General features: G+C 32.9%; 2 protein-coding genes across 7 annotated transcripts in view; both read right to left on the bottom strand.

The window, feature by feature from the left end:
* Window positions 1-7,966, bottom strand: part of LOC130657201 (E3 ubiquitin-protein ligase FANCL-like) — a 53,418-nt gene extending 45,452 nt beyond the window's left edge. For 2 of the 6 annotated variants that reach the window (XM_057460172.1, XM_057460174.1), the window contains exon 1: window positions 5,675-7,751. In XM_057460172.1, the coding sequence (XP_057316155.1) occupies window positions 5,675-5,707 (33 nt within the window). In that variant the 5' untranslated portion in view covers window positions 5,708-7,751. The other 4 variants (XR_008985080.1, XM_057460171.1, XM_057460170.1 and 1 more) reach the window with 4 other exon arrangements.
* A 2,904-nt stretch (window positions 7,967-10,870) lies between these two features.
* LOC130657204 (uncharacterized) lies at window positions 10,871-14,510 on the bottom strand. The gene is made up of 3 exons (XM_057460177.1): window positions 12,419-14,510; window positions 12,255-12,330; window positions 10,871-12,176 (listed from the first exon to the last, which is right to left on the bottom strand). Exons 1-3 carry the CDS (start codon window positions 12,567-12,569, stop codon window positions 12,017-12,019), a joined length of 387 nt encoding a protein of 128 aa, XP_057316160.1. The 5' UTR covers window positions 12,570-14,510; the 3' UTR covers window positions 10,871-12,016.
* Window positions 14,511-17,081: the final 2,571 nt, after the last annotated feature.

Below are 17,081 nucleotides of genomic sequence, written 5' to 3'. Positions count from 1 at the left end.
TCAGTAATACAGTAGGCTGTTTAATTTTTATTATATCAATCACTCCACAAAAATGAAAGCATGCATCTATCTAATAGAATAACATACCCATTTTGTGTGTTTGTACAAGGGATTATGCATATTTCCTTAAAAAATAATGCTTTTCTATGAAAACAATTTTATAAGAATACGAAAAAAGAACAACTTAGGCTAAAATTATTTAATCGTGAAGCAAGTTGTTTGAAACACAAAAAGCCTCAATTTTTTAATCCCAGCTAACAACCTTGGCATTGCTTTCATGGCAACCAAGCTTTCAAATAAACAAATAATGTATGCCTAAAGTGTAAAAGGGCTGAGAAAACAAAGAAATGTTTCTTCATGTGTTGCTTTTTAGTCACACTTTTGCAAAAACACAACTCATATTCAGCTGTTTTTATATTTTATTTTGAATATAGCACCATCTACAATCTACAAACAACTCATCATCATCGCGATGGATTGTGAATAACATTAAAAATATTAAACAATAGATGCGTATAATTTGTGCCTTTTTTTTACATTTAAAAATTCTTTTGCATCTTGTATTTTATTAGAAATTGGATTGTAGAAATAAGGCGACTCCAACTTAATTAGTTGTTCTACAGGCGAAGTAGATAGTAACTTAAGGTTGGTCGTTTGGTCAGCGAAATAAAAATAATTTTATCAAGAATGTCGGAAAAACAACAACAAAAATAATAATAATAAAGAAAAAAACAGAGGGAGGGGGGGGGGTGTTATGACAAGCATAGTTTTTTTATGTATGTTTTGCTCAAATTTGCGAAAGTTGAATTAGCAGATGCTTGATTTAATGAAAGTACATGGTAAAAAAAGAATGTATGGTGGGGACAACAACAACAACAAAAAATATAACAATAAAAACGGAGGAGGGTGCTACGACAAGCATATTTTCTATGTATTTTCGCATAACGCATACAGTTTATATTTTTTCGTTGGAAAGAAAAAATAATAATTTGTCTCACTAAAGGCTGATCTCCATTAGGCGAATTTTATGTCCTCTGGCTCTAGCGATTTGAGTGGACAAGCGACTATTAAATCTCCATATGCCATAGTGAAATAAGAAAACAAAAGTTTAACTTAAAAACGTTTTCGCAGAATTTAGCAGTATCCACTTTGTTTTGCAGGCTGAGGTGTTAAATCTCTACTTTTTTTCACAGATTTCACAGGTTACATGCAAAATTTATGCCCATGTAAAGTCATGTGTCTTCCATTTATGGTAATTTTGGACGCATCCTATTGGCTAATAACTTTTGCAGATAGGGCAAAAATTCGCTCCTTAAAAATTAAATCAAGGTCAGTAAAGTTGCGAAGGTGAAGAAAGAATGATGTTATTATCAAACGTGAAGTCGTATTTAGCTTCAGGAAATTTAAACGGCCTTAAAAAAGTTTCAAGTTCTTTGAGAACTACGCTGGATAATAAACTGAGAGATCCTGATTTCTTAGTTTTATTAGATGAAGGCGCTGTGAAACGAAACAAAGAAGCTGAAAGTTTCATCCCAAAGGATCAGCTGCTAGCCATCAGCTGTAAGGATAATTCTATCGGGCTCTCAGGTTAGTTTATAATTGCTATAATCCTTTGACAATACATTGTTTAAACAATGCCGTGATTAAGTTCGTGTCATTCGAAACACAGAATCACTTAACAATAATGGTGTAATTGTAAAGTAAACTTATTTTGTATGTTGTGGTTATGAGAGCTTTATTTTAACTTCAGGTCAATGACAGATGGTGATTGTTTATACAGCAGTGCTTCTCTGGCTGTTTAAGGTACGAATGATTTTCTACTTAATGATATTCTACCCAAACCATCCAATTTTTGTACATTAGAAACAAAAATTTTCAGACAGACAAAATTTCCGATTTTTTTTTGTAAATATATATACATCGTATATTCAATTTTACTCCAATTGTATTCGTAAATTTAGTAGCAATTTGTTAAAAAAAAGTTTCAAATTAATTACCTTCAGTTTATAACGTGTATAGCTCTGTCATATTTAAATTTTACCTAATAATTTGCAGACCAATTGCCTTTGCAAAACTGAGCCGGTGTGTGAACTTGATCACTTTTACCAAAGATCGGCAATGTTGTACGGTGCAGTTCATAAAGGATGGTTGCCGCATGTATAATGAAATCAATCTTTCATACCTTTGACTGTATATATATTGTATGTGGCATAGGGAAACTCTACACAGTGATAACCTAATTTTCATGTTAGTTGATCATTGTAAAGCCAACTTCATAAGGAAAAATTTAACATAGAACCTTTCTGGGAAAAAGCTATTATTAACCTTTATTTACATCTTATTTGATCATTGACAAGAGAACATTATAGCCAGAAGATTTGCTGTGTGAACCTTGTGTTGGGGAAACCTTCTTTTCAATTTATTTACTTGTGAAATTATCGCTAATAGAAACCATTCAGTCCAAATCTAATGGGACTGCTTCAATCTGGTCAGCGGCAAAGGAAAGCACATAATTATCTGGTTTGTAGAATAAAACTACCAAACAAATTACCACTCCAATTACTACCCCAAACACTACCCTTAGTTGGGGTACCTAATGTTTTTAATAACCTGTTTTAAATGAACTGCTTTTCAAGGAGTTTATCCAGATTCGATTCTGACTGCCCCCATATTACCAAAGAAATTGAAAATAGAGCACTTGGAGCTTAAAGTGGTATACATCTAAAATAATGTAATAAATAGTATATAAATAGTATGGAAATAATTAGATAAAAAAGTAACAAAATTCTTTTTTTCTTTTGGCTGTTCTTTAAAACTATATTGTTAGAACAGCACTTTTTCATATCATTCTTGCGATTCGTAACACCCTGCTCTGGTTGTAGATGCAGTAATTAAAAATTGATAATCACACGCTTATACACCATAGAAACAAGGCTAGACTGAAAACAACGAAGGAACAACAACGCTTTCTTAGTAAGTATATACGTGAGTAAATGGTTTTGTAATCAACCTGGTTCACATCTATGAAGCAGAAGCAGAAGTAGACGCAGAAGCGGAAGCAGACATAAGCGCAGTGTGAATATGTGTTAAATAAGTTAAGTAAGTATGAAGCATACGTTAACGCAAGAATATCTAAACTTTTTGATATCTTGCTTCACTTTCTGCTTTATAATTGGCTTTACTTCACACTTGCTTCCAGATTTTGCTAATGTTACAAAGAAGTAACATTTTTAACATAAACAAGAGAAATCAAAATGGGAGCCCAAAGTACAGAATCAGTAGAAAATTTCCAATCTTATATCATAAATCAGATAGATTCTCAGTGGTCTAACATACTGTTCATTCAGACAATCCATAGGGTCCATAAGGTCAATAACAAAACAATACATTGATACTGGAAGCTTACTTGAACCAATTGATGGTAAGGGAATTCCCCTTTCATTTTTTTGTTTGTAGATCTCATTAACTCATGATTTTCTTTTTTTTCTAGCTTCTCGTTCTTTTTATTCTACGAATATTTCGTTTAAGTAATAAATAACCATAGGCGAAAAAAATTTCTTCCTCATCCATCTTATATTACTTCTTGTACACAGAACGACTTGCTTTATTGCTGGCTTTTTTGCTTCTTTTTTTATCTAATGCGCATGCTTACTTCGCTTACTTCTGCTTCTGCTTTACAGATGTGAACCAGGCTTTAATAAATACTTTTTTGCAGGTTAATTGAAAACTTGGGGTATCCCAATTGGGGTAGTTTTGGGCTAGTTTTTAGGGTGTGTTTGGTGTTATAGAATTTATTTTACAGGCCAAATAATTATGTGCTCTCCTTGCTATAATCCAGGTTGTAAACTGAAGGTAAAAGTGAAACTTATTTTTAACCAACTGGCACTAAAATCAGTATGTTAAGCGACCTAAGAGTTGTCTTTTTTATTTTTTTGTAATAATGAATTAAAAGGTGCAATTATTTTTGCTGATGATACAAATGCCGCAATTTACCATGAACGAAGAATCAACTGCAAGTGGTACAACCTACAGCAGCACACTATGCCATTTTTAGTTAATTCTGTGATACATCCTCTTATGAAGGAAATAACAAGTTTCCTGCTTTTGTTATAAAAAACTTAGCCTGTAAAATATTACACATGCTTAAGTCTAAATTCCATGCCAATGTTCATAGTTTTCTATAGTTCTTAATAATAGGGAATTGCTTAAACGAAAAGATAAATATAAAAATTGTGATTATTCTGTAGATGATTTAAAAAAAAGCTGTTTTTTAGCAAAAGTTGGTGTTTAAAATATTTAAATAACCTCTGGCCCTAGTAATATCTTTAAAAAACAGTCCCTGGACGAGAGGGTCACTTATTCGAAAGTGTGGAGTTAATCAACCAGCTATAAGGGAATGGCCAAAGTGATTGTGTTTGGCAATTTTAAGCTAAAAACCAGACCATTTCCCAAACATTATTGCCAGGGTTGTTAGTGCCCGTAAATTAAATACCCAAAAAATTTAATTTGCATATTTCATGAATTTAGTATTTTCTGCTACCAATAACTTGCTAGAGAATGATTAAGGCGTGAGTATACGAAAAAAATGAGTTTTTTTTAAAAAAAAAATTTTTTTTTATAAATTACTTTTTTGTTATGCGATAAAGATCAAATATTTGTTCACACAAAATCATCTTGAGTATTAATTTTTACTACTGAATTATGTTCAAGGTTATAACTGATAGCCGACTCAAAGAGGAAAATGATTTTCGTATGTAGTTAAAAGATTCTTTTGAAGTTTTTCTCCTATTTCCCATAAGGATATTTTCTTTTTCTTTTTTGTCTTCCGAAGTTGAATATAATTTACTGTGAAAAACATGGCAAAACCAGTTTATAAGTTAACAGCGAATAAAAATGTCCTATCACCATAAAGCTTTTATATCATCAAAAAAAGATGAAAATCCAAACAAAAAAATTTGACTTGCCAGGTAAAAGAAATTTTAAGCAAAAGGTTACTACTGCCGATCACCAAGCTAGCACTAGTCGAAAAGATTTTTGTTTCTAGAGTTTTTTTTTGTTTTACCCATACTCAACTGTGTATAATTGCGAATGTGAGTGAACACGTGAAGCATAAACAGAAGATGGGAAAAAAACCTGTTAACAAATAGTCGTTACCATAGTGATCAATTATTATGCAGAAGTATAAGATTTCTGTAAGAAACTTAAAAGCTCTTTTTCACAGTGTTAAATTTTTAAGAGAGTATCACTTACGTTGTAAATCTCTTTTACAAAACTATAAAGGATGTGAGGTGGAGAGCACGCTTAGTGTGGAGAGGAATGTGTGATTTAAAAACGCTTTTTTTTTATTTCTTGAAAATGAGTAGAACGCGAGTTATGATGAGTTTTCTGACAATTAGAGGTTAAAAATTGTGGAAAAAAATTAGATCAATCGTTTTTAGATCAATGTCTTGTGATCACAAAAAAGCAGACAGCAAATTTGAGAAATTAGTAGTTTTGTAAAAGAGATCGTATTTGTAGGAGAGGGGTCATTTTTTTTCGTGTCTATTAAACCTTCGAATTTTATTTTTTCTTAATAATTTTTATGCCATTATATAGGTAATCATATAGGCTTTCTATATACATTATTATATCAAAATAAAGTTTTGGTGAATTAAAACATTTAAAAATATCACACCTTTTTTGTATACTCACGCTTTAAGACTGACATCTTCTTCAGCAACACAACTCACCAAAATTAACATCATTAAAAAAAATAAATAAAAATAAATAAAAGTTTAACCAAATGTACGATTCTAATACAGTAGCTATATATTTTGATTATGGTGTCAACTCAAACTGACTACCAATAAATGCAATGAGAAAAAAAAATTGTAAAAACATTTTGGATAGATGCAACTGTCATCAACAAAATGGACTTTTTATGGACCCCTTATTAGCAGTTTTTTTTTTTGTATATATTTAACATTATATATAAAAAGTTTCCCTTAACATTGAAAGAAAAGTAAGGACAAAATAGGTAACCACCAGTTTTCACAGAACGACTAGGGATCCAGTAGCGAACAAGGAGTCTATACAAAACAACCATAGAACCAACAGCAAATGAACAGAGCAAGCACAAAAACTGCAGCGAATGAATTTGGAATTCTGTGCTGGAGAGCGCAAACACTATTTTTTGAATATTCCCAAAGCTAAATATATATTTTCCTCTTTCCATTTATTTTTAACATTTCGAATGTGATGAAACAGGAAGAAGGCTGCTTTCTTGATGTATTAAACTCAAGTATATACATCATAGTAAGACAGGGGTTATTCTTTTAGATAAATATTTATTAATTTGAAAAGATGTTTTTATTTATAATAAACATTTTTCTTGATTTTTGTCTAGATGTTTCTTATTTAAAGTAAATTGATCTGATCCTTAATCGCAGCAAATGTTGAACGATTGCTGATCTCCAACTGATTGTCGGAATCACCAATGTCATATTTCTTAAACATTTGTGCTTTAATATTACTTTTACTTCCCTGTGATTTACCATTTGAAAAATGTTGCTAGAGTAAATAGTTGCAGTGTTTTTATTGCAGCATGGCAAAATTTAATTTCCACAACATTTTTTTTTATTTTTAAATCAATTTCTTTTTCTTAAGGTGGCTATTGGTTTGAGGGTCTTACGAAGGAAATCCTAGTGTGTTTAAATCTGCCATTTGAGCTACGAAAGTTGTGTGAGCAGAACAATTGCTTATTCAGAGATCTGCCTGAGATATCAACCCTACTCTTGTGTAAACGCTAAACAGGAAGGAATATATTTAACACCAGTCAGGGTGTGATCTCATGACTTTTTGCACTTAAAGCAAACACTGTACACTCTTTTTTATAAGAACCAATACAATCTTGGTGTTTTATTTTAATATTATGAGCATTTTTCAGGTCGATTTGTTCGAATTTGTCCTTGATAATAAGGGTGCATTCCATTTAACACAAATACTACATAATAATTTTAATCAAAAACTTTGCTAAATCCACTTCATTTAAATTGTTTTTTAAGTTAAAGGAAGCACTTTGAGTAAAAAAGTCACTTAATTTAATTATCAACTCCGACGTTACAAAAATAAGTAATTATAGCTCATTCCATTTTGTGAACATGTATGCACTTTGAGTAAGGTAAGCTGATTTAGCTTGTTGTGTCATTTTTCGTGTTAAATGGAATGCACCCTAAGAACACAAATTTAGAATTTAGCCTCAAGTGTTTATATGGGAAAATTGGATGTTTTTCTGCTAATCAAGCTCTACATAATGAATAGTCGTGACAACTTAAATGCAATTTAGTGTTCAATGTAGGTGAGAAAAGACACAATCGCAAGCAAAAAGAATTATGGGGAGCTTGAGCAAGAGTTGTAAGAGAATTCATATTCAGAACGTGTATCACAAGGCCCTGAGTATTTCAGCAGGCCAACTATATCCTTCTTTTATAGACAATTTTTATTCTGACATTTTTAATTTCTCAGATACCGATACCGAAAAGATTAGCGTCAAGACACCTGACTCAACCGCCAGTTGTTTGCTTCCAGTTTTCGTATCAGTGTTAAAACAATCCCTGCTCATCGTCACCATGTGATGTGCAATATTTAGTGTGCGGTTGCTTTGCAATGTTTTCTGTTTGTTCTCCTTCCTCTACTCCTTGCTCGCTGCTGGTTCTCTAGTCGTTCTGTGAACACTGGTGGTTACCTGTTTTAGTCCTTACATGAAAAAAACATCTTACCTTTACCACAACATAGCAATCGAAAATTGTTTCCTCAATATTCTGTGGAAAAACTAGATACATTTGGTCCTTTATACAAAATGGCTGATCCATGGTTAAAGCTCACCAAAATTATTATTATTTTTCCTTCGCAACTAAAAACATAAACTGCGTGCGTTATGCAAAAATACATAGAAAACGGTTGTCGTAACACCCTCCTCCGTTGTTATTTTTTATTATTATTTTTTGTTGTTGTTGTTCCGACCATAAATTCTTATTTTTTCATAAACTTTCATTAAATCAGACATTGGCTAATTTAACACTAATACAACGCTAATACAAGCAAAACATACATAGAAAAATATGCTTGTCGTAACACCCTCCTCCGTTGTTGTTTTTTTAATTTTTTGTTGTTTCGACCATTTATACATTCTGAATAAAATTATTTTTATTTCGCAGACCAACAGACCGTAAACTACTATCTACTTCACCCGTAGAACAAGTAATTAAGTTGAGGTTGCCTTATTTCTAAAATCCAATTTCTAATAAAAATACAGGATGCAAAAGAATTTTTAAATGTAAAAAAACAAAAACAAAGACACAAGATTAGCTATAAACATCTATTGTTTAATATTTTTAATGTTATTCATGATCTATCGCGACAATCACGATTAGTAGTGACGATCACGATAGCATCGTTATTTTTTGATACATCGCGACTATCGCCCCACCTTGTAATGCCTGCCCCACTTTGTAATTTCAAAGCTGCTCCACATTGTAATTCATTGTTGTCTCACTTTGTAATTTTTGAAGCTGCCCCACTTTGTAATAATGTCTTGCCCCACCTTGTAAGTTTTGGCTTTTTGCATGTTGACCAGTACATATGCAATTTTTATGATGTCATCTTTTTCGATTTTATTCGTGGTCTGGATGCTCTGTCTTGTATATTGCAATGAAACGTGTGTCCCACGTTAGTAGAATGATTAATTTTGATAAACAGGCGTTGTAACAGTACATTACGCTGACTTTCTTTTTGTGAAAAAATGTGCTTTTTATACCATTACATGTGCAAATATTGACAAAAAGGCTAAGTAATAGTCACCTCAGGTATATCTACAAATCAAACTCAGATATTGTAAATCAATACTTCAGCAGCCTTTATCCCAGCCTCTTAAGTTTTGGTGACAAGAAATGGGGACCTGACATCAGAAATTAACCAGAGAGCGAGGTTTTCTTCCCCATGCCTTTGCATTTAATTTACATGATCACAGTATAAATGGAACCTACCTCATTTGCAGTGACTGGTTTAGGAACTGCTTTGTTATTGAATTTCATACTGAACTTGTAAACTCAGCATCATTTGATGCTATATTGAGAGTTTTTCTGCCACTGATTCCCGCATATCCGTCTGTAGCTCTGTTCCGTAGTTTTATATATCCAGCTCATTTACTTTTTTGAAAGTTTTCGCTACTACTTAATTCAGTTCACCTTTTTTTCACAATTCGTTTACATTGAAAAAAAATAATCCATTTAAATCTAATGTCACATCATTTATTAATCTCCAGTATTTACTGTCTTCCACTGGGATCTTGGATTGTCCATCGTTCCTTATCAACTCCTTATCGTCGTATTGCGATGGTACGAATATAACTCAACAATACAAGCGTTAAACTTCATAACAATATCAGAATAAGAAATTTGTGAAACATGTTTTCCTTTTAATGTCAATTCCAGTTTCACAAAAGGTGATTATAAAAACGTGTCCGGTAGAAAAACTATTCCCAAAATCAAAATCTGTTAAAGCATAGCCACAAGATAAAAGATAGTCTGGGTATTCAGCCATTTCGGGTCGTGTTATGCAATATTAGCGTCTAAGCCTGATTTGATGGGGGTGGTAGGAAATAGAAGGCATGGAAATTTTTAAAATGACGCAGGGTGATTTTCTCTTTGAAGATGACATTGATGCTCTTTTAGTAGCAATTGATGCTGTTATGTTAGAGAATATTGAAGTGGGGTTTGATATTATTAATGATGATAATGCAACTGAAGTTTAAAAATACTGGTTTTAGTTGTGAATGTGTAATAAAGTCTGTATTTCCAAAAGAGGACTGACCAAAAACCAACGAGCCAAAAACAACGGAGCTGCAGTTGCTGAAACACAGAAGAGAAGTAAAAAAAGCGGAGGGGTTATTGCATCCACTATATTTCCAAACGTTCCTTTAAAAAAACATGAAGTTTGGAACAAGGGCATTGAAGAAAAACAAACATAAAAACAGCTATTTTTATAGCTAGCTACAACTTTCCAAAAAAACATTACTTGGCTCATAAAGTCATCTATTTTGTGAATAAAGAAGTATTCGTAAGTTTAAAAATTGGCAATATATTTTATATAAAAATGTATGCGCTAAAACAAAATAAAAATTTTAAGTTTCTTGCTCAAAGGATAAGTATCCCTTGTCAAATATAAGTTTACCTACATATTTATTTAACATGGTTAACAAAGCAGTTTCTTTTAATTTTACCCGGGGATAAATATGGCAGTAAGTTTTATGACTATTTCACTTTTAAAGTAAAAAAATACTCGAAAAAATAACAAACAAATTACGAATCCGACACTAGGTTCAATTTAAAACTTATTTTTACTTTATCGAAAAAAATATATGTTGAAAATAACATAATCAACCCCTGGTTTTTTTAAGTTGTAATTTCCTGTTATTAACATTCTTTTGCACCACACGCTTATCATACAGGAGATAAAATGTTTTCTAGCGAGGACTTCATAAACTTGGTACTTTTTTAACAATAAACTACGGCGAAAAGGATTATCTCAGTTAAATGTTGAACCAGCTTTCATCAATAACAAAACTAAACAGCTGGCGAATTTTAAAAACGTTGGAAATGATTGTGTAACATAACTGAGGTTTATTTGGTGAAGTACGTAGATTTTAAATATCTTATACGACGAATCAAGTGAGTATTCCGATGTTTCCGTAGCTCTACAACTAGCTAAGTGAACTATGTAGAGTTCTTAATTCGAAAAATCAGAAATGGAAAACCTGATACAACAACAAAAATCATATAAGCTCACTGTATAAGGGAATAGGTGAAGTTAGTTGAAAGTAAAAAATAGAAACTCATCATTCCTTATCATTCTCGGCTTAACGAAAGAAACTATATATCAAAATATATTAAAAATAAATCTGCTATAAAAATAGCCGTTTCAATGTCATTTTGTCACTTAATCACCAGCCTTCTGCTTTTTAGGACACAGTAGGGGTTCATCACTGAATTCAACCAGATCATTGTCTGATTTCTAATAGTGTTATCATTGAATCCAAAATCGCGAATAGTTGGGTTGTCCTTCCTTGCTCCCATTGACCACTGACGTCCAAAATAATTCTCTAGTGGGTCTTGACAGAATCGTTCTGTCAGCACATACGACACATTGTTTTTAAGCAAAAACTGAATTAATTCAATGGCAGAGTTGACAGTGATCTTAATGCCCTCATATGTCTGCCATGATATAAACATACTGACTTTTGCATTTTTAGTAAAGTTTCCTGGGCGATTCTCAATTGACTGGAGCCAGTCTTCAAAATATTGCAGGAACACTTCACGTAACCAGATAAATCAATCATCATTAGCTGTCGAGAAAGGAAGTAGATATGGTTTCCGTTTTTTTACATGATCTTTTGTGTTTCTGATGTTCAATATGTCAAAAAACCCATCTATCATTTGACAGAATTTAGCTGTTCCAGCTGCCCCTGGTGGACCAAAATTAGTGAGAACATTGCTGACTGTAGAGCTTAAAACCTGTGCAGCCAACTTGACGTTCATAACTGAGAATGACGAAATATATGGTTGTATGACAATTTGGGAAGCAAATGTAAACCACAGTCACGATCTTGGTAAAAAAGATCAGCAATGTGGTTTCATATGATGAACTTGTCTGTGTTCTACATATATCGAGTGCAACAACCAGAACCAGAATTGGCGAGACAAATTGACGTTTTTATCAAATGAGGAGGATCTGAGATGAAGTATATAAAACGCTTCTCAAAACTAAAGAGATTCAGACTTCTGTATGTGACATCAACATTCGGGTTTGCGTTATCATCACTTGATTTGGTGATGCTCCATCACAAGTTGCTCCAACAACTCTCAGGTTACAACTCAGCTCACAAATTGAGACTGCTTTCCAAAATAATGGGAACATTTGGCTGGCTGTGGCACCATTTGTAGCAAAATTTGCCAAGCTGAATTTAAATTGATTGACAATACTACGTATGTACCAGGAACACCAGAACATGACTGGCCATGAAATCATGCCTGATTTCATCATACATTGCTGGTAATTTTGATGCTAATGTTGAAATATGATTTGCAACATGTTTTTTGGCAGCAATGTTTGCAGCAGAAAGTCTTCGTTTTGTGAGTGTACTGAAAGGGAAGGGGAATATATATAATATTTAAATTGTAAAATTAGTGTTATATATGTACATATTAACTTTGATTTACCTGGTTGCGGGCAACGTTTTTTGTAGTAAATTGAGGTGTGGTATAGAACCAGGTACCATTCTTTTCCTCTTTTCATCTATATAGAGAAAGAAGAAGAAAACTTATAATTTTTATGTTTTTATTCCTTCATCGTCTAAAATTGGTTCCTAATAAGCTTAACTTACTTTGAACTATTTGTTTCTCAGAAAAATGTTTTTCACAAATATTAAGGGTGCAATTTTCAATTTGCCTCTTTAAAAGATTGTCCCCCACTCTATCTTTCGTGATAAGTCTGGAACTCGAGCAGCCATATACAGAACAATTTGCCCCAGGCATAACATTGCATTCAATCTCAACGTTTAAAGTATAAGTACAGTAATGATGTAATGTCAACAAACGAATGTTGAATTTTACAGCTAAAATAGACTGGGTACGAGAAAATCCCGGAACACAACCTCGATACGGGAAAATCTCTTTTCTTGTGACTATGGTTAAAGTGAATATATGTTGATGCCCAAAAGCTTATCCTATCCACCCTAGTCAAAAAGAACAAGTGTATTTGATGCAATTTATTGCATAATATATACGCTATAAACTTTCAAAAAATACAAATGCAAAAAAACCAAGACTTTTATCTGTTCTTGTTTTTTTGTTGTTGTTTTTTCTTTAAAAAAATCCAACTGCTGCTAGCTATAATATTTTTATATACTTTATCACATGTATACGCATTAACAGAGTTAGCGCAGCCATATTTAATTTTGCCGCAAGTGGTGCAAGTTGGACTTTGAACCCTGCGTTCTTCGGTAACAAAGCATACAAAAAGTACCAAAAAGAAGAGAGATTTAGGAGATTTATCGCTTATCTTGGCACGTTTTTGTTTACATTTGGGTACCAGTATTAAATCCTAATCCCCTGACCTCTTGTCTTGTTTTATTTCGCGAAATTTTAGTACACCTTGGATTTGGAATGTTTTGGAACATTATATGATTTTGCTGAAAAACAAGGTTTAAGAGGCTTAAAATACAATGCTGATAGCTATATAAAAAATAAGGAAAACTATCTCAAGATACTGTAGCTAAATCTCTTAAAAGAGCCTTTTTATTTTAGCATTGTCTATAGGCTTCGCTACTGAGAACGGGAGGTCAAAGTCTAACTTGCTCCACTTGCGGAAAAATTAAATATGGCTGCGCTAATTCTGAAATGGCGTATAACAAACTGGGGCAGCTCTGAAAATACAAAGTGGGGCAGAAGTTATTACAAAAGTGGGGCAGATATTACAAAGTGGGGCAATTATTACAACAAAGTGGGGCATAACAAAGCTTTGTCTCAGTTGACGTCTTGTTTCCTGAATGTAAATAAATTCCTTCACAGGAGGACTTGTGACATAAACTCCCCGATGATAATTTTGCTAACTTAGTAGTGGGCCAGGATTTATATACAAAGCGGTTTTATATATACCATGCGGTTATATTTTTGTTCTAATTTTTGCATACAGATCTGAAAATAAGCTTGTAACACACAGGCACACTGGAAGATGAGCGATAACTTATTTTGCTACTTCCTTTACAGAAAATTCTGCAAAAGTGTAGAAAACACTCAGCAATGCCCAGACAGACAGAGATTTTTTTGTTTACAGTTTGACTTGGGATTCAGAAAATCAGTAAAGAACTTCTCATATCACTAGACTATCGCCAGCGTTGATATGTTCCACCCAAAGTAGGGCGGCTGCCCAAAGTCGGACACTTTTAAATCATAACCCAAGTAGGGCAAGACTATGCAAAGTAAAACACATTCTTTTATCAGTTGAAACTGCTGCATTCTTGCGTCTTAAAATAACTTTATTAAACTACTTTACTATTTTTACGCCTTAATTAAACCGCATAACATAACAAAGCTCCATGTCAGAAGCTATGTTTTTATCGGGGATTCGAAGTTGAACTTTCTCCGCAAACAATAACAATAACATGTTTCGCCACATTCGGGGTATGCTACATTTATATTGTGCTAAATAGTGGGTATACTCCACAGTTACAACAGTTGAAATTGGATAGTTAAACCTAAACATTTTTACTTTTTTTTCAAACTTCAGCATCTTCGCGTATATTCCCCAAGACTCGACTTCAATATCAGGGCTTTTGTAATATCTTTTAAATTTACGGTAGCGACAAATTTTATCATTGAAAACTTATTAGACGATAAATTTGTATTTTCACTTTTTTTGCACCATGACACTGTTACGTCGCTGGCCGAATAGTGTCATCACTTTGAACTTAAATTTGGATTTTGTTTTCATTTTTAACTTAACTTTGACTTTGACATTTATTTTAGATTAATTCGTCTTTGCAAAATTCATTTTACGCGTTGACACTCCTCGGCCACCATACATTTCACTTTTTGCTTACTTTTTTTAGCTGAAGATAGAACGAGTTTCATCGTTCTTTGAGCTCATTTTCGATAAATTTTCTTTCGCACATTCATTGCAACATGTTTTTTATCCCTCCTCCAGCTGTAGAAACTCCCGCGTTACCACTTGTGTTTTTTGTTTAAATGTAACATATTTAGTTTCGAAAGAACAAAAATCTAAACTATCTGCTTTTACAAAAGCATTATATATTAAAAAAAGAATGAAATATTGAAAATTGATAACAACAGGTAATAAAATGTATTGTTAATGAATTCATTTTACATTCACCCCCGTGAAATTATTCGATCAGAAATAAAAGAATGTTTTGCAACATTCGATTTCATAAAAATATGGCGGTGAAGGACCGAAGAAAAACATCGTTCATACATGTTTATATTTTGTGTTTTTGGAATATATGCAAGTAGAATTAAGGAAGCCAGTAAGTAAAATCGTTTATACTAAGTATTTATGTATCATCTGGTGAAGTTTTTGTAAGTTCCCCCGAATTTGCACGAACTCGTTTATTTTTCAGAACTCAGCGCCCTGACTAGTTCTTATCCGTCATCCATGAGAACGATTTCGTGGGAATCAGCAAATGTACGCCGTGTGTGGCTTCTCTTCGCACAGATTTGACAGGTCTGTTGTGTCCCCACCATTTGAAATGGAAGCATTATAGCCATATGTTCCAAATATATATGTTAGAGGAAGATCTGTCAATTCTCTGTCATACATACCAACCAAAGGCAACCATAGACTTCATTTTCTCAAAGCAATCGGGTTAAAATCTTCGTGATTGACAATAACTTCATAATTAGCATAGGCAAATATAAGGTAACGTACATGCCGCTTAAACGTAAACACCTTGTAGGTTATCTATATTGACTCTCGTTTATGACAGCAAAAACTTACACCACGATGTAGTAATCAGGTTAAGCCTTAGGTCTGCTATTTCTTCATCGATGTCACTGTGATATGTTACCAACGATGAATTGAATAAACCCCCCCCCCCCCCCCCCCCGATCCGTTTTAAGTCAAACTGGAACCAATTACAACGTTAAAATCTTCTGATTTCGACTCATTCGAAGAAGACATATTAATTGCAGTATTTAACAAATTTTTGGTTTTGAACGAAAACATATAATTCTGCATTATGCAAAATTAAAACTAACAAAGTTTTTTTTTAACTGGGGTACCCAGTTTCTAGTGTAGGCTGCGTTATGTTTTGAGACGCTGCTCGCAAGTTTTTTCCCAATCTTTTAAGTGTTCAACATACTTGCTATCACTCATGACGGCGTGCTTGGTGGATGATCTAATGTAATTTTGAAAGTTTGTAGGTCTTTTCTTGACCTTTTTCTTTTCTAACAGCTTTGCATTGAACTTTTTATATGTTTTGCATGTTAGGATAAAAATGTTGTCACGCTTTCTAGCCATGTAGAAAGCTTAAACAAACCGATTTCAAGATTTTGGCTACAAACGTAGATTTTGAGGGAACATGCTTAAGTCCAGGTCTAGCTAGCTAGCTAGCGAGCCTAAATTATTGCTATTATTTTTAAGTTTTTAATCAGTTTGGTATAAAAGCTTTTTATTTTTATGTTCGAGTTTGTGGCTATCTAGCTAGGTATCAAGCAGTCGATCTGGCTATATCAACATCGTGGATCTTGATTTTTTCGTGGCTCTCTTAGCTCAGCCATTTTGAAACATCATGTGCTGTTGTGCTGTTTTGTGTGTGTGTGTTTGTTTGTGTTGAGGTAAATCAAATAATTCTGCTTTTTTATCCAATGATAGAATATTTTCTATTGCATTCTGCCTAGCATCCATGCAGCCAAGTTCAGCAAGAGCTTCCTTTGTTAATACAAGTGAAGTCACAAGACATCACCATAACATTTCTTTAGAACGATTTTTGATTTTTGCACAGCGGCTCTGATTGCAAACCAAACTTGATTGTAAAACTTTACTTGTGTCAACACAACAATGATGGCATCTATTCATAGTCAAAGGGTTTACAATTTCTTTTTTTTTTTTAATTGGTGTTTCGTTTATTTAGTGGATTCCCATAGTCGAAATAACCAAAGATTCTCTAATCCTGATGGCACTGCAATTATTTTCAAATTTAGAGAAATTCATGATTTATAGCTGATTATATTATCCAATTTTATATGAAAACTTGCAAATTTTAGTGCAGTATGTTTATTTAGCTAATCGAAAGGCGATATTTCCGTTTTTTCTTTTGTTCAATACCCGACAATTGATGCTCGTGTTAAAAGACCTTCATACAGTCATATACATCATTTTATTTTCATTTCCACTGTTCAAAATATAGTATTTTTTTACACTTCTATTGAATTAACGTTTGAGGGATTTATCAGCAATTTTTATACTCGAAAGTTTTATGAATTTTCCCATTGTGTTAAAAATTACTTATTAAACACCTGGAATATAACTCT

This window comes from Hydractinia symbiolongicarpus, chromosome 9 (genome assembly GCF_029227915.1).
Source record: "Hydractinia symbiolongicarpus strain clone_291-10 chromosome 9, HSymV2.1, whole genome shotgun sequence".
NCBI lineage: Eukaryota > Metazoa > Cnidaria > Hydrozoa > Anthoathecata > Hydractiniidae > Hydractinia > Hydractinia symbiolongicarpus.
Note: the sequence above shows the minus strand (reverse complement) of the source record. Positions and strands in the feature narration are given on the sequence as shown.

Excerpts from the sequence above, each read along its gene's own strand:
- LOC130657204 (XM_057460177.1), bottom strand. The coding sequence starts at position 12,569 with ATGCCTGGGGCAAATTGTTCTGTATATGGCTGCTCGAGTTCCAGACTT. Across the intron at positions 12,331-12,418 it reads TGAGAAACAAATAGTTCAAA|ATGAAAAGAGGAAAAGAATG; the intron begins GTAAGTTAAGCT and ends TTCTCTATATAG. Across the intron at positions 12,177-12,254 it reads AAAACGTTGCCCGCAACCAG|TACACTCACAAAACGAAGAC; the intron begins GTAAATCAAAGT and ends CTTCCCTTTCAG.